The sequence below is a fragment of the Saimiri boliviensis genome, chromosome 4 (assembly GCF_048565385.1).
Source record: "Saimiri boliviensis isolate mSaiBol1 chromosome 4, mSaiBol1.pri, whole genome shotgun sequence".
NCBI lineage: Eukaryota > Metazoa > Chordata > Mammalia > Primates > Cebidae > Saimiri > Saimiri boliviensis.
The window spans coordinates 79,157,343-79,181,912 of record NC_133452.1 but is presented as its reverse complement, the minus strand read 5'-3'; the positions used below and the strand labels follow the sequence as shown (position 1 = coordinate 79,181,912).

Here is a 24,570-nt window from a genome sequence, read left to right as displayed (position 1 = left end):
GATCGAGACCATCCTGGTCAACGTGGTGAAACCCTGTCTCTACTAAAAATACAAAAAATTAGCTGGGCATGGTGGCGCGTGCCTGTAATCCCAGCTACTCAGGAGGCTGAGGCAGGAGAATTGCTTGAACCCAGGAGGTGGAGGTCGCAGTGAGCCGAGATCGCGCCATTGCACTCCAGCCTGGGTAACAAGAGCGACACTCTGTCTCCAATAAATAAATAAATAAATAAATAAATAAATAGAATGAAAATATATATATATATATATGTATGTATACACACACACATATATGCATATAAATAATTGGTTTTATGTTTTTCCTATCTCTAGTTCTAATATAAAATCTTAAACATGATACAGACTATGGAAATGTAATAAATTCAATTAGAAATAATCCTTTTGTTAATTCAACAACACTCTGAAGAACAGAGCCTGGGCTGAGGGGAAGTCTTCTTGTTGGGAAGTGGGTGGGATTTGAGAATGCCTGAGGGTTGGGAGGGACTGAGCTCAGCCCCCACCATCTCTTCTTCACACTGCAATGCTCTATTTTCATGTGATCCTTCCTCCTTTGCTTCTCCTCTCCTACCCACAAATCTTCCTAGCTTTTTTCTGTCACCCTCTTCCCACCATGCTCTTTGTTTTGACATTGGACTAGAAAAAAATTATCAAAGAGGAGATCTCCTGAGATTGGGGAATGTGCAGAACTGTCCTTGCCCAGGGTTTTGGGAGACCACCCAGGAAAAGGGATGTCAGGACTGGAATGTCCAGCCAGGAGAAGATCTGCAGATTCTGCCTGCCATGGACTCCCCAAAGACTGGGTCCCAGGCCCCTGAGATCAGGGAAGAGGCAAGCCCACGAGAGAAAGCTCCACCATCTACCATAGCAAATGCAGAGTTTCTTTTTGGAGAGAGGACTAAGCCTTTTGCTGTGAGATCAGTAGGGGAAGGGCACGGGGTTAACCTGGGACTCTTCACGGAAGGGTCTTAAGCTTTGTAATTTCTTAGGTTATTTTGGATTCTGTCTCCTGAAGGCTGCTGAAGCTCAGCTAATTATATTTTTGTTGTACAAATAATTTGTCAGTGATAATAATGAGAAAGGATAATCCTGAGAGAGATGTTTAAGACTGTTTAAAACTGTCAGGAATAAATGTTTCTGGGCCTCATTCTGGGCATTAAAAAAACAATTCAAGGTGAGTTTCATTTTTGTTCCTTCAGCCTTCACACTAGGGACCTTTTCTTATAAAGATGTGACAGAATTTTGATTTTAAATAATTCATAGTAATGATAATGTTGGCAATCTAGTATGTTTGTCATGTGACATAATTATTGGTTAAAGAATGTGGTGGACCAGACTTGCTCATGGCTAATCTGTGGCTGAAACTTAAAATATGGAGAATATCCAATTTGGAAGAAAGCCTTAGCTAGGAAATAATCAGATATAACCAGGGTTAGGGAGGATAAGCTAACTTCAGACAGGGTATTCTTGTGAAGCCTGTCCTCCACCTAACTAGAGCATTACCTTCCTTGGGGGTCAGAGTCCACCAGGTCAGAGTGCCTCTTTCTGCCATGCACTGCTCATGCACACAGCTAATCATTGTGTGTGATGACATGAATATAGGAGAGGACCCTTGGGGCCTCCCTGACAGCCAGCAGTACCTGAAGTCCTCCTACTCACCCTTCTCTGCAGGGACACTTGATCCCAGCAAAGCTCAGTGCTGAAGCCAAATACTGTGTCATGCTGCATGCTGAGTAAGGCCAAGAGACCAAATGAGGGTTTGGGCAGCCCTTGGGAACTATAAAGAAGAGGTGAAGTTGTAAGAGACATAGGGAGAAGTAGATGTTGGGAAGGGCTTGGAAATCTAATTGGAGAATTTAGCCTCTTGTTGACTTCATGCAGGCATACATACACCCTAACAATTGCTGAGTGCTTTTTCTGTGCCAAGTGCCGTGCTTATCATCTAGGGCCTTGGGAGTAGCTCCCTAGTGAATCCTTCTAGCCACCCTGTGAAGTCAGCAGCTATCTTTATTATCTTCATATTTATAGATGAGGACATTAAGGCTCAAGGAAGCTACTCATATAACCTGCCTAGGGCCATGCCCACATTCTATGGGTGGACTGTTTAAATAGATCCTCTCCTTCCCTTTCTTCTACCCACTCCTGCCTCAGCCAACCTTGGAAGAGAATTGAGAAGGGGGATCCGACGGAATCTTTTGTGGATAGTGGTGTGGACAGTCCATGCAATACCGGTGATTCCAGACCATAATGTCACCTCTCACAAGTGGTAGACATTATCAGCATAAAATCACACGTAACCTGGACATGCATGTTGATAGCTGCAGAGAGCTGTGAGAGAAGGTTATGTGGCTTAGGGATGGTGGGGGATGAGAAGGAAGAGCAGCATGTGTCATAGTATCTGGAATTTCTAGCATCAGATGGATATCCTTTCAAGAAATGCCTCAGTGGCAGAATGATTGAATAAAATGGGACTTCTGAAGTGAAAACCAGGTCCAGAAGAGTTAGAAACACCATTTCTGGAGGAGGATCACACAGCTGACTGATAAGCAGAAACAAATATGTGTTGCTGGGAGAGGTTGAGCGTGGGCCTGAGGATTGCAGGCTCGCTGACTTGCAGGTGTCCTCCTGCCCTGGATGAAGGCCTCTGTCCTCTGTGGGATAGCATAGAAGAATTACTGTTGGAAACCAAATTAAAGTAGCAAATCACAGTTGGTGTTTACTTCTGAGTAGATACTCATGTTTATCCCAGGCTTCCCTTTGCTATATTCAGGACTGTGTTTGCGGAGTATAGTCAGACATTTAATTCTCGCTAGCAGAACAGCTACCTGGTGTTTTCAAGCATATGGTACAGAATTGGAAAGAGGCAGGCTGACACTCTCATATCAGTTCAGTGGTGTTTCCTATGGGAGACTACTGAGGACTCAGCCTGTCTTAGCTGGCAGCTGGAGAGACCCCAGCCAGGGTGCCTCTTGCCCTCATCAGCAGGAGCCACTTCTGCTGGCATCATGCCCATCAAGTGCTTCCCCACTTTATTCTCTCCCTCACAAAGGAATGAGTGATGGATAATTAATATGTAGAAATACGTATAAAATGTATGAAATTATATGAAGGATATGTAGCCAGCAGGACTACTCTTAGCCCCTGGAACTTTACCATCCCTTAAACAGCAGCAGGGGACCCTTAGGTTACAAAGTAGTGATAGGTGTTGACATATCAGAGCTCTGGCTCTGGGCCCTCAAGATGGGGGTGTGGGAGTGACTTTAAAAAAGCAGCACAGGCTGCAATTGTCAGTGGCTGAGACAAATAGTGGTGAAGAGTTATTGAACATCCATTATGCAGAAGGCATTTCCGTTCGTTTCCTCTGACTGCTGTAACAAACCACTACAAATGCATGGCTAGAAACAACAGACACTTATTCTTTCACAGTCCTGGAGGGCAGAGTCTGAAATCAAGCTGTGTGAGGCCGCACAGCCTCTGGAGGAGACTCTTCCTATATCCTCCATCCTCTGGTCGCTCCAGGGTTCATTGGCTTCTGGCCATATCATTCCAATCTCTACCTCTGGGGTCACATGGCCTCTTTTTCTTCTGTCTCAAAGCTCTGCCACTCTTATAAAAGACACATGTGACTACCCACCCAGATAATCCAGGACATCCATAGATTAACTTAATCACATCTCTCTTTTTTTTTTTGGTCATATAAATTAATATAGATCCTGGGAACTAAGACATGGAATATATTTGGGAGCCACCATTCAGTTCACTATAGAATTCCATTAGTTTATCTGGAAACGTGGAAAAATAAGAGAAGGTACCTGCTGTCTAAGAGTCTAATGCAATTGGGTAAATAAAGATGTGTCTTGTTTATTCAATAAGCACATATTGTTCCCATGCCATGTATTGTGCACGAGACAGGCTGTGTGGCTGCACTGAACTTACATAGTGGAATGAGACGACAGCTCCTGTGCTGGAGAAGCTGAGTCTGAGAGGAAAGACATTGTACACAAGAGTAACCTGAGAGAATTTCAGTCTCTCATGGTCCAGTATTTGTAAGAAGATATTCAGAGAAGCACAATCCAAAGACCAAAATTAACTTTTAAAAACATTTTAGTCATTTCTTTTTCTCAAAAGTAAAGGAAACCCAATATACAACCCCATAGTACAATTTCATATCCTGGTTTTCCCCTCTAATTTGCTCACATTCCCCCATTCTGCATGACACATTCATTTCTCCTTCTCTCCCTCTTCTCTATCCTCTTCCCTCCCCCTTCCCTCCTTATCCTCTCCTCCCTTCCCTGCCTTCCCCTTCTCTCCCCCTCCCCTACCTCAGCGTTTTGTTATATAGATGGACTTTGCCTCCCTTGACAAGTCAACCTTCCTCTCATCTCTCCCGCATGTCCTCTAAGTCTACGTCCTAAAGCCCAGGACCTTCTCTGGTTAGGACAGTCTCTGTAAAAGGAGAGGCACATGGGGAAGCCTTTTTATTCAGAATGTAAGAAGAGAGGCCAGTGGTACTGACATCACGCAATTGCAATCCAGTTTAATAAGTATTACAGCGAGATTTTAAAAATACATTATTTTGTGCTGGCCACATTTGATTTTTACAACAACCCAGTGGGCAAAAACTGTAGTTATTTCCATTTTATACATAAGGAAGTGGGCTTATAGTCATTAAGAAACTTGCCCAAAATAAGTAGCAGACCTGGGATTTGAGCTGAGGGCAGGGCGATTTCACCCCTGGGATCCTGAAGGTTGAAAGAGTATTAGGAGAATCTTTAAGAGGAAGACACCTTTGAATCAGGTATCTCTGAAAGCTAAGAAGGAGTTTAGATAAGTTCTAAAGAGAATTCTAAGCAAAAATGACAGGGTGGGGCTTTCAAGGTGCTTTAAGTACCTTTTGGTCAAGCTGGGATGCAGGATGGGTGTGGCAGGGGGCAGGGTACCAGAAAAAAAAGGTGGTTGGAAACAGAGGCTGCATGGAAAAATTATATATCGCTGGACTTTGTTCTGGGGGAAATGTGTGTCACTGAGGGTTACAAGCAGAGGAGAAACACAATCACATTTGTGTTGTGAAAAGAGCACTGAAACATCAGGGATCACATAAATCAGGGTAGGGGAGGGCGAGGGAAAGACTTGAGGCAGGGAGACTAACGTGGCAGAATGGCTTCTGCATGCAAATTCAGCCCATAATTAGCAGTCCCACTAGCTCCCTGCATGGTCTGTTCACATAAAACACTCTTTGACAAGAGGCACAGAGGAAGAGAAGTCCATAGATAAAGGCACCATAGATCTACCAACCACTGCCAGTAATCTGCCCCCTGGCAGGTGGGCACAGTGGCAATGGCTCCTACTGAACTGCAGCACAGCTCTCTGTTTTCCACCTTTGCCATCTTGAAACAAACTGAAGGGAAAGGACTAGGTTCTCATTATCCCTTTCTTCTAACACTGACACATCAGAAAGCAGAAATTTGCCTCTTGTTGGCTCATTGCTCTCTAAGATCCAGACAGAGCACAGAGAATTTAACCACCATGGCCTCAATGGTTCTTTTTTTCCTGGGAGTCAAGTTTAATCCTAAGAACTAGCTGGCCAGGTTGTGTTGACTTGTATAAAGTTATTGAGGATCTATTTTGAGACAAAGCACACTCACTGTCTAAATCCTGAATATTAGTCTGGCTTTGGCTTCTATTTTTCCCTAAGTGAAAACCCATCTGCAGAAGCAGATTTCCATATATAAACTGAAACCTGCTTTACCTCTCATCCCAATTTCTAAGTTTAGGTAATCACAAACAGAATTTCAAGAAACATTTCCAACATTCAGTTAGAGACTATTGCAATAACCCAGGTAAGAAATGATGACAACTTAAGGCAGTGGCAGTACAGCTAGAGAAGATGGAACAGATAAAGGAACATCTAAATGGTAACCATATAACCATGCTTATGTTAACCGAGCACTTTCTGTGTGCCGGGCATTGAATAAAATGTGCATTATCTCATTCAATCTTTGCAACAACCCAGTGAGGTAGGAACTGTTACCCTTTCTATTTTACACATGAAGGAACAGACTCAGAGTCATTAAGAAATGTGCCCAAAGTAAGTGGCAGAGCTGGGATTTCAGCCCAGGCAGTCTGACTTCAAAGCTTGTATTTTTAGTTTCTATGCCTTACTGTCTCAAATCAGGATGATTTGGTGGTTTAGTGAATGTGGGGTAGGGGGAAGGGGAAGGAAATAAATGGGAGGAATGTTCCAGATTAGGGAAATAGGTAGCTAGATGAAAGATGGAGTCCCTCACCAAGGTGAGGACACAGGAAAGGGAACAGGTTTGGGAGGAAGGATGGTGGTTTGGTTGTGAACACATTGATAGGGGACATTGAAGGAAGAGGTCTGGTAGGTGGTTGGGTGTTTAAATATAGAGCTTCAGAGAACGTGATCCAGGGTAAAGAAGTAGACTTGGAGGAATCTGTATCTAGGCAGCAGAGGAATGCGTGAGCAGCAGGGAGGGGGAGCACTGAGATCTAGAGAAGAAAATGAGCAGAGAAGATGCCCAAATACCTCAAGGACCTGCAACATTTAAGGTATCAGTGAAAGAAGCATTCAGTGGAAGAAAGGAATTGTCTAAGGGATGGTTAGGAGAACATGGAGAGAATGGCTGACAGGAACCAAGAAGGAATAATTTTGAGAGAGGGATGGTAATAGGGCCCAATGCAACAGAGAAATCAGGTAAAGGAAGTGTCAAAAAGTTACTGTTGCATTTGGTAATTAGGTCAATGTAAAACCAGCAGGTGGGAGTGTAACATGTTGCAGACATGTTAGAATAGGGGTCCCTAACTCCTAGACTATGGACCAATACTGGTCTGTGGCCTGTTAGGAACCATGCTGCACAGCAGGAGGTGAGCAGCAGGCAAGCAGGTGAAGCTTCATCTGTATATACAGCTGCTCCCCATCACTCGCATTACTGCCTGAGCTCTGCCTCCTGTCAGATCAGTGGCAACGTTAGATTCTCATAGATGTGTGAACCCTATTGTGAACTGCGCATGCAAGGGATCTAGATTATACACTCCTTATGAGAATCTAATGCCTGATGATCTGTCACTGTCTCCTTCCACCCCCAGATGGGACCATCTAGTTGCAGGAAAACAAGCTCAGGGCAAATCCCACTGATTCTACATTATGGCGAGTTGTATAATTATTTTATCATGTACTGCGATGTAATAATAGAAATAAAGTGCACCATAAATGTGATGTGTTTGGATCATCCCGAAACCATCCTCTCCACTGCCAGATTTATGGAAAAACCGTCTTCCATGAAACCGGTCCTTGGTGCCAAAAAGATTGAAGACTGCTGTGTTAGAAGACAGTATAGACATTTCTTACAAAGCTGAACACTGTGCTGCCATATTACCCAGCAATTGTAGTCCTTAGTATTTATGCAAATGAGATGGAACATATGTCCACACAAACCTGCACATGAATGTTTACAGCATTTTTATTTGTAATTGCTGAAACTTGGAAGCAACCAAAATGTCCTTCAACAGATGAATGGAAAAGCAAGTTGTGGTACAATGGAATATTATTCAGTACCAGAAGGACATGAGCCATGAAAAGGCACAGAGGAACCTTAAATGCATATTACTAGGGGAAAGAAGCCTGTCTGAAAAAGCTAAACACTGTATGATTCCAGCCATATGGAATTACAGAAGAAGCAAAACTGTGGAAAGAGTGAAAAGATCAGTGATTGCCGGGAGCTTTGGGGCAAGAGAGGGATGACTAAGCAGAGCACAGGGGAGTTTTAGGGCAGTGAAACTACTCTGTGTGGTGCTTTAATGGTAGATGCATGGTGTTATGCATTTGTCAAAACCCATGGAACTGTACAACAGAGTGAACCCTCATACAAACTACAGACTCTAGTTAATAATACTGTATCAATATTGACTCATCAATTGTAACAGATGTATCACAGTAATACAAGAATGTTACTAAAAGTGAAAACTGTAGGTGTGGAGCTGGGCAAAGGGCTATTTGGGAACTCTGAACTTTCTGCCCGATTTTTCTGTAAACTTAAAATCGTTCTAAAAAATAGTCTATTTGGCCTAGCACAGTGGCTGACGCCTCTAATCTCAGCACTTTCGGAGGCTGAGGCGGGTGGATCACAAGGTTCAATACCAGCTTGGCCAACGTAATGTAACCCCATCTCTACTAAAAATACAAAAATTAGCCAGGTGTGGTGGCACGTGCCTGTAGTCCCAGCTACTTGGGAGGCTGAGGCAGGAGAATCGCCTGAACCTGGGAGGCAGAGGTTGCAGCAAGCCATGCCATTGCACTCCAGCAGCCTGGTTGACAAAGGAAGACTCTGTCTTTAAAAAAAAAAAAAAAAAAAAAAGTCTATCAATGAAGCTTTAAAAAAAGGAAAGAGAAAAGGACAGAATAGAAATAAATGAAGGAGGAAAAAGGACAGGAAGAAAGAGAAAGCCATGCATATACAATATTGAGAGTGTAGCATAAATCCATAATTATAATTAATTCTGTATGCTTGTGTTAGTAAGCAAAAATATGACTAGCCACTCTTCTGCTTACCAACTCCTAGGGCTCCCCATCACAAGTACAAGATACAGTTCAAGTCTTTGGCATGATGTGAACATTTTTTGCTGCCTGACTGCCACCTCATTTTCCAGCACCATCGCTGGTCATTGCTGTGTGTTACAAGCTCCAGCTGCAGTTGTCTCTTTGCCTTTCTTTCCTACTCATGATGCACATTTTCAAACCATTCTGCGTTTTTGCTCTTGTTGTTTCCTCTGCCTGTGTCTTTTCCCCTTCTAACCTAACCAAGTCCTAACTCCTCTAACACACTACCTTCTCTGTGAAAACCTTCTTGACCTCCTTTCACCCCAGCACAGCAATCAAGAATAATCCCTCTCCCAGTTTCCAGAGTTCCTTGTGCCCATCTCTTCAGTAAATGCGTGGTACACCACAAAATAAATAACAAAAAAGGTTTCAGTGGAAAAACTGTGGACAGAAAACCCAAATCAGAGCAGATTTAAGGAGTGGGTGGAAATTGAGATATGAGTACATATAATTGCTTTTATTGTGATGCTGTGTGGATTATTTTGATTTGTCTTTAGCATTTGGGTCTTTACCTAATGGGTTGAAGGTGTTGAGAAGAAAATTCCTAGAGAGGCTGTGGTGCTGTCCAATGCTTTGGTGCTGACAGACCTGTCGAACTGAATAAGGCCCACGTCTGGAGTGGTAAATCTTCTGGCCCCAAAAACTGTAGTCCTCTGTTTTGAGGAGGAAGGGAGAGAGGACAATGACCACATCCCTTCTCTGTTATCTCTTGGAGGGTCTGGAGCCATAGCCTGACTCATCTATTTGGAAAGGAAAAAGAAGTTTGCCCAAAGTAAGTGGCAGAGCTGAGGTGACTAGCTAAATACCTCATATATTTTCTTATGGGACCACAGGCTCCTGAAGACCAACTGATGACTAAAAATAAATTGGTTATTGTTTTTTCTGTCATTCGTTGAAAGGACATTAAAGGACAACTGTGTTCCAGGCTCCATGGTAGGCTCTGGGGATACAAGATGACCAAAATGGGGTTCCTGCCACAAGGAGTTCGTATAACCAGGGAGACCAACCTTGAGCCAGTAACAGCAGTTATGCTGTGTCTTAGTCTGCTTGAGCTACCATAAGAAAATACCACACACTGGGTGGCTTAAACAATAGAAATTTATTTTCTCCCAGTTCTAGTGGATAGAAGTCCCAGTCAAAGTCCAGGAGGGTTCAGTTTCTGGTGAAGGCTGTTTACTTGGCTTGCAGATGGCCATTTTGTCCTCACGTGGCTGTTCTTCCGAGTGTGCACACTCAGAGAACATGCGCAAGCATGAATGGACTAATTCTATCAGATCAGGGACCCACCTTTATGACCAAATTCACCTTAGTTATCTCCTGTTTCCAAATACAATCATACTGGGGGGTTAGGGCTTCAACATATGAATGGGCGCCCAGAGGGGAGGATGCAATTCAGTTCATAGCAGGAGCTTATGTGGTCTAGCAGTGTTGGTCAGTCGTAAGTTATTCTCCTACATAAAAAGGGCAGGTCTCTACATCTCAAGCCTTCTGCAGTCACATCTTTATTCAGTGATATGTGTTTATTCCTCCTATATGACGTTTACATTTGTAATCAGCTTTTCTTGGTAGGGCATGACACAGGTTTCCTGAATAATATTCAGATGTCACTCAGCTTTCCCTGCAACAGTCTCTATGCCTCCTGCAGAGGTGGTTATTTCAAAGATTCAGTGACTGTCACAGTTAAAAGAAGAAAGTTATTGTACTTTAAATGGCTCAAGAAATAAACATACTTGTTCCTTTGCGACAGTGGGATGTACTTAATGAGTCAAGGGCTTGCTAAAGCAGAGCATGTCCACGCTATCATTTCCCTTCTTTTGCAAATGGTCCTGGTGGGCACCAGGTTCTGTGAGCAGTCAGTGCTGAGTGTCCTCATGGGTAGTACTGCTTTAAGGGCCCTATCTGTGGCATTAGATCTTCTCAGAAGGAGGAAGTGTCCTGGAAGCTGTGAGAAAATGAACCACTCCTTGCTCTATTCTGTCCCACTCAGTTTACACTTACCTTCTGGCAACTGTACTTTTGGACCCTGATCATGGCTTTTCAGTGGCCAGATGTTGAGTTTCTTTAAAGTAGGGATTGAGTTACATTCCTCTCTGTTGCAGCCTCATTTGTCCCCCAGTAGAGATCACAGCAACCCAGTAATGATTGCTCTTGGATAAACTAGTAAGAGCGTTGTGGGGTTTTTTGTTTGTTTATTTGTTTTTTTTGGAAGCTTGTGTTTTTCTGCTGGCAATTTGTTTCCCCAGTGGGATTCAGCGTCTTTGCAATGCACCCGCCAGAGTCTTCAGCTATTCTCCTCCCCTTGGTGTAAGCCAAATGATGACCAAAGCAGGATTGCAGTCCATTCCATTGCCCCTATTACCCTCGGGCAAATAGGGCAAGGCTTTAGGACAGCAGGTGGTAAGAGCGTTTGTGCTGACAGAGTAGAGTTATTTTTCCATCTCTGGGACCAACAATTCTATCTTTAGAAACGAAAAGGAAAATGTGGGGATACTGACTCAAGTCAAAATGAAAGCCCTCTCCTTTCTATGATCTCTCCAGGTGGGAGCTGGATTTCTGTTGCCTCAACAAGTGGGCTGGAACACACACACGCTTGCAGTTTAGAGCACTCAGAACAGCTTCTGAAGGGGCTCTGCTCCCTGTTTACTCCCTTCCTCCTTCCCTGCAGAGACTGTTCAGAGGAGCATTTGCGAGACAAACGTCAGGAACAGCTGCTCAGCCAGACCCTTGTCTCCTGTGCTGCCGCAGTCATTGTGCTGGAACTCTCTGCCGAGGAGGGTGGAGTGTCTGGGCTCTGCTGCTTCCACAAAGCAAGCATTTTTCTGTTATCTTGGAGGCAGTTTGTTACAGATTTCAACCCTTTCTGCATTCCTCCCTCCCTTACAATACTCACATTCATCTTTTCTTGCATTACTGCTGAAAGAATGCAAACTTCGTTTCTCTGCCGTCTGAGCATCATTCAGAAATGTTCCTCTGATCTGTGAATTGTTCCCTGACTTCAATCGGGGCAGTGTTACAGGTCCTCTGCTGGCAGGAGGGAGCAGTCCATCAAAATCTGCAGACACAAGACTTTCAGAAGCTGTGACGAGCAGACTAGCAAGCCACAAAACATTGCAAGCTGAATGGATGTCTTAATAAGCTTTTAGATGTGATTTGGCCAGCATCGGCAGAGGAGGCTAAAGGGAAAAGGCAGCGAATATTGTAACGTAAATCACTGCAGATTTGCTGGGAATGACAGCCTTAGGAAGCAAATGATCTCTCCAGGAAAGAATTGACCACAGTTATCCAGAAACTGAACACGATGTAGAACAGAGAGGACAGCCCTTCGGATGTGAGTACCATCTCTTCAACACAAGGTTTGGAGCAGTAAGAACAAAGCTAGTTGTTATAGCTGATGGCGCTCCATAACCACTGGTTCCTGGATGCCTCTGGGCCATCTCTGGGTGGGTTGAACATAATGCCGGGTTGGGACTTTTATTTGCAGGTCTCTTCTAGAATATTTTGCCTTTTGGGAGACAAAATGTAGTGGCTTTAGGATATTGACAAATTCTCCAAAATGTAGGAGAATTTGTTGTAAAGCCCCAAGAAAACAGCAAAAGCAAGCCTCATAGACCTTTTTCTGTAGAAAGAAAACCGATTGCATCACAGACCAAAGAGCTGTGTGACCCTCTGGTATTTGTAATGAGAGACAAAAGAATTGGCAAATTAGAGAGCAACAAAAATGGGGCAGTGGGCTGGGAGAGAGGGAAATCTTAAGAAGCTAAATTCCTGTACCTAGATTCAGGATGTGCATTGCATACTTATGCTCAGGTATTTATTTCCTTTTTTGCTTAAAGAATGGGTAGCATGTATGCATTTAAGGTTTTCCTCTAGAATGCTGTGAAAAATGAGCATTGTGACAAAAAGGGATTTAATTGATAGGCTTGGAGCAGAGTAAATTTCTCACTGCCAGCAGTGGGAAGTATCTTGAATGCTAGCTGATCTAGTTGGAAAGGAGGCTTAGATATAAGGAGGGGATGAACTGCTACAGCCGAGGTAGCCAACAGGTTGGCAGTGTAGTTTAACTCATTGATTGCAGACTGGTTTCACCCCTCTGTTCCCTTCCCCCTCCCAATTTATTGTCAGGGGTTCCCCCATCCCTTCTTAAACTGCCCCACTGAAACACCACACCTCTGTCTGGTCTGATTTGTCAGGTCAAAGCATCAGATGAGAAGCGGAGTGTCTTCTCACTCTAAGAGATGGGGATCATTATTCTAGTTGGGAGGTAAGGATTTGGGATTTAGGAACAGTGACCAGGAGAAAAGGAGAAAGGTGATTTCTCTGCTGGGCCTGTACACACACCCAAGGCTGAAGATGCAGGAAGACGCAGAAAGGAAGTAGAAAAGAAGACCCTTGTTTGATACTCTCCCGCCCACACTGTGTGTAAATGCACCTGCAGGTGAAGGCTGGAGGTCCTAGTAAGGAGGCAGTTACTGGGCTTAAATTGAAAATGAGCTTGAGCTCAAGGGCATAGGGATGGTGTAGGAATTGGAAATGGCATAGGAATTGGAAAGCTGGGGCTCTGTTCTTGATCTTGCAGGCAGTTTTCTATATGACTCTGGTAGGGGAGTATCCAAAATCCTTTGTGAGGGACCCATTCTGGAGGCTGCTGTGGGTGCTTTGGCCATCTGTGGTGGAGGGGATGGGGTGACAGGCACATTCTTAAGTAGCTATAACTGAAAAGCAAAAAATAGAAGGATGTTTCTGCTTGACTAGTGTTCTCTCACCACTGTAGTATTTTTCTGTCTGTAACCAAACAAAAAGGGAAATAATTGTGGGCTGTAATTCCAAAGGGCTGTTTACCAGTGGTAATTATCTAAACAAGGCTATCTCAGTAGCCTGCAGCTATGGCCTAAGTGTACTTCAGTGTCAGTATCCAGGAGACTGAATTCATTGCATGGGACTGGAAGGTAGGAGAGGAGTGGCTATCACTTTACTATGGGCGGCTGGACCCCTGTATCCATTGCTGAGAAGGCTGCACAGCACTGCTGGTATGGAGCTTGTGACCTCATCTGATGGGCTGTACTGAGGTTGCAGCAAAGAAACCTCTATCCTGAGGGGCTAAGCCGTGGAGCAGAATGAGTAGAGTTGTAGCCATGATAATATTTGTATGAACTGGACTGTTGTACTGTAGACATTCCAATGCCCATTGCAAGAAAGGTTCTAGAATGGAAGGGGTCTGTTGGGTCTACTGTCTAGAGATAACAAATGGGTAGATGAGGGGAAGGATATGGTTGTGGGAGGGAGATCATTTCTGAAGTCATGGCTAATCCTCTGTATTTTCCTGCCATTTGGGCCTGGAGTGATTTTGCAACATTTGGGCAAGCAGAGCAGAAGCTCAGTATAATTGGTTTAAATGTACCACAGGTTACCTAAATGAAAAGAGTCAGCACCTATGTTTATAAAAACAAACCACTTTCAAATATTGTAACCGTCTGGGAAACACAAAGCCCAGACTGTAGGCGTTCAGTGCAACCATGAGAATTTTCAAAGGCATTTCTAATTCCATTTATTTCTGTGTTTTGAGTCTCAACGTTATTCCTTTTTTTTTTTTTTTTTTTTTTTTGGGCTCATTCTACTTCTGGCATATCCCAGGGTTCTCTGACCATGACTCACCAAGCTGCTTTGGAGCAGACCCTTCTCCAGATTTGTTGTGCTTCTAATGACCTGGTGAGCAGGAGCAGGATGGGTTTGTGAGGATTCCTCTCTATTTCCCTGCTATTCTTTCCCTGCATTTTGAGCAACAGATGGAGAATGATGAGAAAGTTTGATAATTCACAAGAGTACAGGGTAAGAATTATCTTTCCAAGGTTACATTATTCACATCTGGCCCACACTTTCACATAATAAAATACCCTCTTTAATACTCACCACAGTCCTGGGAGATAAATGTTATTCTGTTTTACACGTGGGCATTTAACCCCAGCCTCCCAGAGTGGTTTGCCAAACAACCTGCCTGAATGTCATGGTGAACAAGTTAGAATGGGATATGCTCCAGGGCTTTCCAGTCATATCATGGCCAATTCCTTAATCTTTAAAGACTGAAAGGACATTTGGGTGTGCCTGGGAACAGATGTAAAGGATGGCTTCATCTTCCAGACCTTCAAAATTAGGATGTGTGGTAGGGTTTGGGTTGAAGAGTGGTATCTCTGTTGTAGCGTTTTCTTTCTATTTGTATATACTAGTATTTTTAATAAATGTCTTTTAAAATACAAAGAAGCCCTCACTTCCTTGCTGTTTTTTATTTTGTTTTGTTTTGTTTTTTGGAGATGGAGTTTCGCTCTTGTTACCCAGGCTGTAGTGCAATGGCCCCATCTCGGCTCACCGCAACCTCCGCCTCCTGGGTTCAGGCAGTTCTCCTGCCTCAGCCTCCTGAGTAGCTGGGATTACAGGCACACGCCACCATGCCCAGCTAATTTTTTGTATTTTTAGTAGAGACACGGTTTCACCATGTTGACCAGGATGGTCTCGATCTTTCGACCTCGTGATCCACCCGCCTCGGCCTCCTAAAGTGCTGGGATTACAGGCTTGAGCCACGGCGCCCGGCCTTCCTTGCTGTTTTAGCAGGAATGGATTAGACATTTAAGTATTACTTCTTCAGCCCAAAGAACCCTTCACCCTTGACACAATTACCAATGGCTTTGGTTGGGTTTAATGGTGGCCCAGGTATACTGGGGGGAGTCCCAGTCTTTAAAATTCTATTCATTTTGCCATGTGGTAGGAAGAATTCAGTTTACTAGGAGTTACTACCCTCCAGACCACTGCTCTGTGACAGGGCTTTAATGTTCCATAGGTGGTTTTGGTGGCCATTTCTTTTCCTCCTGTTAGCAAGGAAGTAACATGACTAGCCCCCTGCATTGGCAGGGCCACTGTCAGTGTTTAGCATCTGTGTTGTCCCCAAGGTGGATTGTTTTCAGCCACTTGGAACCAGGAATCGGCCCGGGCCTGTGCCCAGCTCTCCATCTGTTCCAGAACTAGAGAACTACACTATTTACAGTGAGAAAAGGATGAAGGGAGACAACTGCAGTAAATGCTGGGAGAAAACCCCAAAGAGAGAACACACTCAGCAGGGTCTCTGTGGGGTGTGTTCCACAGGCTGCTGATCCACTCGGGAAGCAGTGCGTTAGCCATAGTGGACCCACAGAACCCAGTCGGGGGGCCTGCGGTGATCACACACAGTACAGTTCCCTGCCAAAGGCAGTGTGTAAACCAGGTGGTGCTTAGGGGATTATACCAGGCCTCCGCTCCCTGGGAGAAAAACAGACCAAACCTTGTAGTTCTGGCCGTACTCTTCCGGAGGATGTCCCTAATGTGGGAAGAAGTAAGGGAGGGAGGTTGGCATATTCTGCTGCCTTCTGGAAGTTCTGTTCAGGGGCTTTGCTGTGGAGTGAGCTTCCTGTGTGTCTTGCCTCCCACAGCTCCCCTCCTGCAACAAGCAAGCAGCATAATGCCTTAAAATCATAAAGAAGAGGTGTGACCTGTCCTTGTGTATCAAGTGGCCCTGATGGCAGCTTTGTTTTGTAACCCCTAGGTCCTGAAGATGGCATATTCATAAAGACATCTTCTGATGATTGTGAACATCTTTACCCGTGGGTGCCAGCCCAGGCCAGTGACTTCGTGTTGAGCTGAAGGAACTTGTCTACTGCCTCCCTGAAAACCTTTCTTTCCTAATTCATGAGCCAGCAAGATGCGGTCGCTGCGCTTTCAGAACGCCTTCTCATAGCTGCTTACAAAGGCCAAACAGAGAATGTGGTTCAGCTCATCAACAAGGGCGCCAAGGTAGCAGTTACCAAGGTAACAACAGAAAAATACGCTGTAGCCATTCCCTGGGAACTGGCCTACCTCTTAACAATTGTCCGAAAAACTGCTGTGTTTGGTTCGCAGCTTTCAAAGAACTGGCTTTTCTTCCAGTGATGAGGTTTAGGGAGAAGGAGGATTAGTAAAAATGCTTTCATTGTCATTTTTCAAGTGGAGCGACTTGTAATTAGCATTTGACAGTCTTTAAAATCACTGTGGCTTTTCTCACCTATTTCTTTAGCCAAACGGACAGCAGATCTCTTGGGATAAGTTGGGACACTGGACAGAATGTGCAGTAATCATGTTAAATAGGCCTGGGGAGGTGGACCAGCTTGTGCACAGCCCCTCCACTGTGCAGAGTCTCATTGTCCCCATCTGTATCATGACGGCCTAGACCAGACGACTGCTACAACTTCTATAGACTTTGATTTTGTGTGGGTCAGTGAAGATGTGTGGTAAGCTTTGGAGGGCATTGCTTAAGATGAGACACCATACTGGCCAAAGGCAGTTTTGTAGCAAAGCCAAGAAAAGGCAGGCTCTGTGCAGCTAGATGGAGAGTTTAAATACACTGGCAAAGTAACACTGATAACAAGCACTTATTGAGCCCTAGTATTGCTGTAAGCACTCTACAGCCCTCTAGAAGAGATTCTCTTCTCATCTCTGCTTTGGAGATGAGGTCCCTCAGCCTCTGAGTGGTGGAAATGTAACTGGTACCCAGAATCTGGCTCCAAAGCCCACCCTCCAGACCTTCCCAGAAAGAGCTGTGGAGAGGAGCAAAGTTTATTTGCAAATAGGATCATCTGTTAACTTCTGACCTCCTGTGGCAGATTGAGCAACTCATATTTTCATGGTTACTTACATGCAGTCTTCACATTCCATGCCAGCCTCCAGGGAGGTCTTGAGCTACTTGTAGGTTCCCCATGGAGTTGAACAGCTGTCTGCATGTAAATGGTGGTTGGATTGTCTGAACTGAGGGTGAAAGGAGCCTTAACTCAGAGCTCTCGATCTATCCATAGCACTTTTCAGGGCTTAGGCAATCACAAATGAGAAAGTGCTGAACTCTGTAGTTAGGGCAAATACTCACAGATTTTAACTCTGCTTTGTTTGCTAATTGTGCAAATTGCTTAACTTCTTTCAGCTTCAGTTTCTTGTCTGTAAAAGAAGGATAATAATGTCAGCTTTTCAAGACTTATAATAACAATAACTTATTTAATGGACTTAGTGCATATTCTGCAAGTTTTCTTCTAGATAGACTTAATTATTTGCTTTTTAAAAAAACAGCTTTATTAAGGTTTGATTTATGTACATTAAATTCACCTATTTTAATTTTACAATTTAATAATTTCGAGTGTATTTACATCACCACTACTATGCACTGAATTGTTTCTCCCCCATATTTGTTTGTTTCAACCCTAATCCCTAGTGGTATTTAGAGATAGGGCCTTTGGAAGGTAATTAAGTTTAAATGCGGTCACGAGAGTGGGGCCCTTGTGATGAAATTGGTTTCTGTATAAGAAGAGACACCTGGGTCTGCTCTTCCCCTCCCTACTATGTGAGGACACAGTGAGAAGGTGGTCATCAGCAAGCTAGGAAAAGGGCCCCCACCAGAACCTGACCATGTGGATACCCTGAACTCACATTTCCCAGCTTCCAGAACTGAGAAACAAATGTTGTTCTGGCAGCCTCAGCAAACGAACACAAGCAGGTTCGAATATTAGAACATTTCTATCATCACAATCAATTTTTTTTTTTGAGACAGTCTTTCGTTCTGTTGCTCAGGCAGGAGTACAGTGGCACAATCTCAGCTCATTGCAACCTCCACCTCCCAGGTTCAAACGATTCTTGTGCCTCAGCCTCCCCTGTAGCTGGGACTACAGGCACATAACACCACACCTGCCTAACTTTTGTATTTTGAGTAGAGATAGGGTTTCACTGTGTCGACCAGACTGGTCTTGAACTCTTGACCTCAGGTGATCCACTTGCCTTGGCCTCCCAAAGTGCTGGGGTTACAGGTGTGAGCCACAGTGCCCAGCTCCCAGTGAAAATCATCATACCCATTAGCCGTCACTCCCCATTCCCACCAGCTCCTGGCAACCATGAATCTACTTTTTTTCTCTATAAACTTCTTTTCTAGACATTTTATATAAATAGAATCATGTGGTATACAGTCTTTTGTGTCTGACTTCTCTCACTTAGCATAGTTTTCAAGGTTCATCTCTGTTGTAGCAAGTATTAATACTTTACTCCTTTTCATGGCTGATTAATAATCCATTGTATACATATACCTTATTCTGTTTTATCTCTTTTATTAGCTGATGGACATTTGGGATTGATTCCAGTTTGGGACCATTATGAATAATGCTTTTGTGAAAATTGATACACAAGTTTTAATGTCAGAAATATGTTTTTATTTCCCTAGAGTATATTCCTAGGAGTGGAATTGCAGGGTCATATGGCAAATCTGTTTAACACATTAAGAAACTGCCAAGCTATTTTCCAGAATACCTGTACCATTTTATATTCCACGAGCAATGTATGAGGGTTTCAGTTTCTCAACATTCTCACCAGTACTTCTCTGTCTTTTCTCCATTATTTGCCTTTTTATAGTTATCATTATCAAAGTTACACATGCCCATTGGCATTTTAAAACTGTTAGTTCAAATACTGCTAAAGGTTTTTAATAAAAACAGTGATCCCTTAGCCGACTCCCATTTACACTCTGAAGAAACAACTTTCAACTTTCTAGATGTTTTTTTTTTCTGGTATTTCTCTCCATATTTCCAATGAGTGTGTATGTTCTGCCACCTGATTCATCAGTTTAATTTTTGTAATGAAGTCACATTTAATATTTTATTTGTTATACTCATATGTGTGTATTTCTCTCTCTCTCTCATATATATATATATATATAGTTTTTAAAAATTTATTTATTTTTAAGATATGCTCCCCTCTGTCACCCAGGCTGGAATGCAATTGCATGAACTCGGCTCACTGTAGCCTCCACCTCCTAGGCTCAAGCAGTCCTCCCGCCTCAGCTCCCTGTAAGCTGGGACTACAGGCCTGCAAATGGTTAAGACAGTGTCTCCCTATGTTGCCCAGGCTGTTCTCAAACTCCTGGGCTCAAGTGATCCGCCCTCCTCAGCCTCCCAAAGTGTTGGATTTATAGCCATAAGCCACCATGCCCGGCCTCTCTTTTATATTTTTGAAATTTATTTATTGTAGTAAAAATATATATATGAAATTTACGACTTCAACCATCGTTAATGTATAGTTCAGTGGTATTAAGTACATTCACATTGTTCTGCAACCATCACCACCATCCATCTTCAGGAATTTTTCATCTTCCCCAACTGAAACTATATAACCATTATACACTAATTTCTAATTTCTTCCTCCCAGACCCTGGCACCCACCATTCTACTGCCTGTCTCTGAATTTGACTGTTAGCTGCACCTCATATAAGTGGAATCATACCATATTGCCCTTTTGTGATTAGCTTGTTTCACTTAGCATGTTTTCAAGGTTCACTCATGTTGTAGCATGTACCAGAATTTCACTCTTTGTTAAGGCTGAATAATAATCCATTTTATGTATATACCACATTTGGTTTATCCTTTCTTCCACTGATGAACACTTGGGTTGCTACCACCCTTTGGCTATTGTGAATAATGCTGTAAGAATGTGGGTATATTTGAGTCCTTGCTTTCATATATTTTGGTTATATACTTAGAAGTGAAATATGGTAGCTCTGTTTTTAAAGTTTTGGGTAACTTTGCATTCCATGGCTGTTGTACCATTTTATGCTACCAATAGTGCACAAGGGTTCCCATTTTTTTTCACATCCTTGCCAATACTTATCTTCTATTTTTACTGACCTTCCTACTGGGTGTGAGGTGGTATCTTACTGTGGTTTTGATTTGCATGTCTCTGATCATTAGTGATGTTAAACATCTTTTTATATGCTTTTCTGCCATTTGTATATCATCTTTGGAGGAATGTCTATTCAAGTTCTTTGCCAATTTTTAAATCTGGTTATTTGATGTTTTTTGGTATTGAGTTGTAAGTTCTTTGTATATTCTAGATATTAATCCTTGATCATATATTTGATTTGTAACATTTTTTTCTCATTATATGGCTGCCTTTAAGAGTACTTTTTTAGAACAGTTTTAGATTCACAGCTAAATTGAGAGAAAGGCACAGAGATTTTCCGTGTATCTCCTACCCCTAAACATGTATAACCTACTCCATTATCAACATCCCCCATCAGAGTGATACATACATTTGTTACAACTGATGGGCCTATGCTAATGCGTTATTAACACCCAAAGCCCATAATTTACGTTACCGCTCATTCTTGTACATTCTATGGATTTGGAAAAATGTATAATGACATACATCCACCAGTATGGTGTCATCTGGATTATTTTTACTGCCCTAAAGTTCCTCTGTGCTTCACTTATTTATCCCCTTCTCTGGCAACCACTGGATCTTCTTCTTGTCTCCATAATTTTGCCCTTTTCAGAATGTCATATTGTTGGAATCATACAATATGTAGCCTCTTTTTTTTTTTTTTTTTGAGACGGGGTTTTTGCTCTTGTTACACGGGCTGGAGTGCAATGTGCAATCTTGGCTCACTGCAACCTCCACCTCCTGGGTTCAGGCAATTCTCCTGCCTCAGCCTCCTGAGTAGCTGGGATTACAGGCACGCGCCACCATGCCCAGCTAATTTTCTATATTTTTAGTAGAGACGGGGTTTCACCATGTTGACCAGGATGGTCTCAATCTCTTGACCTCGTGATCCACCCGCCTCGGCCTCCCAAAGTGCTGGGATTACAAGCTTGAGCCACCGTGCCCGGCCACTATGTAGCCTCTTTATATTGGCTTCTTTCACTTAGTAGTAAGTGTTTAAGTTTCTTCCATGTGTTTTCATGGCTTGATAGTTGATTTCCTTTTAGGACTGAAAAATCTTCCATTGCTTGGATATACTACAGTTTTGGAAGCATTCACCTACTGAAAGACAGCTTGATTGCTTCCAATTTTTGGTAATTATGAGTTAAGCTGCTATAAACATTTATGTGCAGTTTTTTGTATGGACATACATTTTCAACTTTTTTCATTAGATACCAAGGAGTACAACTGCTGGATCGTGTGGCAAGAGTATGTTTTGTTTTGCAAGAAACTGCTGCATCCCTTCAGCAATGAATGAGACTTCCTGTTGCTCCACATTCTCACCAGCATTTTGTGTTTCAGTGTTCTGGATTTTGACCGTTCTAATAGCTGTACAGTGGTATCTCATTGTTTGTAGCTTGTCTCTTTACTCTGATAACTGTGTTCTTTGATGCACACACGTTTTCAAGCTTGATGTCCATTTGTCTATTTTTGCTTTTATTACCTGTGCTTTTATTGTCATAGCCAAGAAATCACTGCCAGATCCAAAGTCATGAAGCTTTTCCCCTTTCTTCTAGAAGCTTTATAGCTTTGGATCTTATGTTTAGGTTTTTATTCTATTTTGAGTTAATTTTGTTAGATAGTGTAAGGTAAGGGTCCATCTTTATTTTTTTGCATGTGGATATCAGGCTTTACCAACACCATTTGTTGAGGAGGCTATCCTTTTCTTATTGAGTGGTCTTGGCATCTTTGCTGAAGATCATTTGACCATATACATGAAGGTATATTTCTAGCTTTCTATTCTGTTTCACAGGTTTATATGTCTTTATTCTAATACCACACTGTTTTGATTACTGTAGCTTTTAATGTGTTTTGAAATCAGAATGTGTGAGCCCTTTAATTTTGTTCTTTTCAAAATTGTTATGACTATACATCATACTTTTTTTTTTTTTTTTTTTTTGAGACAGGGTCTTGCTTCATTGTCCAGGCTGGAGTGCAGTGGCACAACCACAACTCACTACAGCCTTAACCTCCTGGCTCAAGCAGTCCTCCTGTCTCAGCCTTCTGAGTAGCTGGGACTACAGGCATGTGCCACCATGCCTACCTGATAATAATGAGCAACCTCCTGGACTTCAAGCGATCCTACTGCCTCAGCCTCCCAAAATATCACAATTTTAAAATCAGACCTATAGCTGTTGTGACTATGTTAATGCTGCTCACTGGTTAGCCAAGAATGATTACATAATATATATATATATATATCTTATTGTTTTTCCTGGAGTTCATAGTTACCCTAATTTTTTCACTTGTTTAATTTGATTTAAACTTATTGGTATATGTTTCCTCTGTTATTCAATAACTCTTACAAACAGTTCTTAATGCAGTTTTCCATGAGTAAACTTATTACATATTCATCAGCTCAAGTCTTTTCCTGGGGATATCCCCTCTGGAGTCATTTATCCTTCTTTCTGATTGATCTGGGTTGCTCTAGTTCTGAACAGTCAACCTGAGACATTCTTTCACCTCTCCTCTGTATTAGATCCTCTGTTTGCTGGAACCCATGTCACTCTGACTTTGATAGTGCACATTTTTTATATCTTCCTAAGAATGGGAATATGGAGATGAATCTTTTGAGAGTCTGTGTGTCTGAAAAATCTTATTCTACCCTCTTGCTTAAGTGACCATTTGGTATAGAGAATTATTTTGCCTAAGAACTTCACAGGCAGGGACTCATCTTTGAGCAACACTGTTGCTGTTGGGAAACTCAGCTTATAGTGTTTCTTATAACTGCCTTCTGAAAGGCCCTTTGCATCCACTCTGCCCCTTGAAGACCTGGACATTCAGGACTCAGCTCAGGAGCCACCACCAAGATGAAGTCCACCCAGTGAATGGTACCCTTCATGGAACTTGCTCTCCTCCCAATTCATATAACCTTGTTCTCCATGCACTCTGTGTCCCTCATAATTGCATACTGCTCTGTGGGTGCTCAGAACTCCCACTGCATCATCACTCTGACCTGCGTCATAGTATCTCTCTTACATTGATTTGTGTTTGGTTTGACAGAGGAGAAAGGCACTGAATTTGGAATCCAAAGACCTTGATATAGGTGCTTGTTCTACTGCTTATTAACGACTTATTAATGTAGGCCAGGGTTGCTCAACCTCAGCAACATCACTGACATTTTGGACCAGATCATTCTGTGCTTTGGGGGCTGTCCTGTGCATTATAGGGTATTGAACAGCATCCCTGGCTTCTTGCCATAGATGCCAGTAGTACTTCCTTCCCTTGGGTTTTGACAACCGAAAATGTCTCTGGACATTGACAGACATCCCCTGAGGAACAAAATCATCTGTGCCTCAGAACCACAGATTAGGCCAATCATGTCAGGAGTCTCAATTCCCTCACAAACCTTGCAGAGTTTCCATAAGGACTATGTGTGATAGCACATGTTGCCATAGTTATAAAATCTAAGTGGACATAAAATATTGGTTATTTTTAACTCTTCCAGTGCCTCGCACAGTACTCATGTACTCATGTAGGCCCCATCTATGCTGAATGAGGGGAGTAATGTTATTGATTGTATATTTCTTACACTTTGATAGCAATTGCAAGGTATTTGGCACTCTTTTAAGAGCTCTACAGCAATTAAATATTTCAGACCTCACCATGACTCTATTATCCTCATTTTATAGACGAGGAAACTGAGGCAAGGAATGATCAGGTAACCTGCCCTAAGTTTCCCTTAGAAAGTGTCAGAACTGGAATTCAAACCTCGGCCATCTGGTTCAAGAGTCCTTGCTCCCATAGGGGTCAAGGAGGAAAGTTCTCCTTGGCCCTTGAAGTTTCACTGAAAAACCAGCTCACAAATGGCAGATAAATTGTAGAAGACGCATGCAAATTTATTTAACATGTGCACACAGGGGCCTTCGGAATGAGGACCCAAATATACAGGGGAAATTGTCCATTTTTATGCTTAGGTTCAAAACAGTATGGACAGCCATGCAGAAATATGACTGGACAAAAAGGGTACGATCTAAGGCTGATAGATTGAGTGGGAGACCCAGCAAAGCCAGTCTGTCTACGTTCTTCCTGGCCCTTCTGAGCAGCATTCCTGCCTTCTGGGTATGGGGCAGGACCCTCTCTGGAATGGAATCTTAAAACCTACAGTCAGCTAGGTCAGATAATTTCTTTATGGCCTGCTTTTACACAGAAAGGGG

The 24,570-nt window shown here is 42.8% G+C and overlaps 1 protein-coding gene across 9 annotated transcripts in view; it reads left to right on the top strand.

Moving 5' to 3' along the window:
* ANKRD6 (ankyrin repeat domain 6) overlaps window positions 1–24,570 on the top strand; it is a 197,518-nt gene that overhangs the window by 110,972 nt on the left and 61,976 nt on the right. For 7 of the 9 annotated variants that reach the window (XM_039465511.2, XM_074397702.1, XM_074397703.1 and 4 more), the window contains exon 2: window positions 16,200–16,462. In XM_039465511.2, the coding sequence (XP_039321445.1) occupies window positions 16,343–16,462 (120 nt within the window). In that variant the 5' untranslated portion in view covers window positions 16,200–16,342. Of the gene's footprint in view, window positions 1–6,244; window positions 11,961–14,263; window positions 14,459–16,199; window positions 16,463–24,570 lie in introns of those variants that run through there. The other 2 variants (XM_074397698.1, XM_074397697.1) reach the window with 2 other exon arrangements.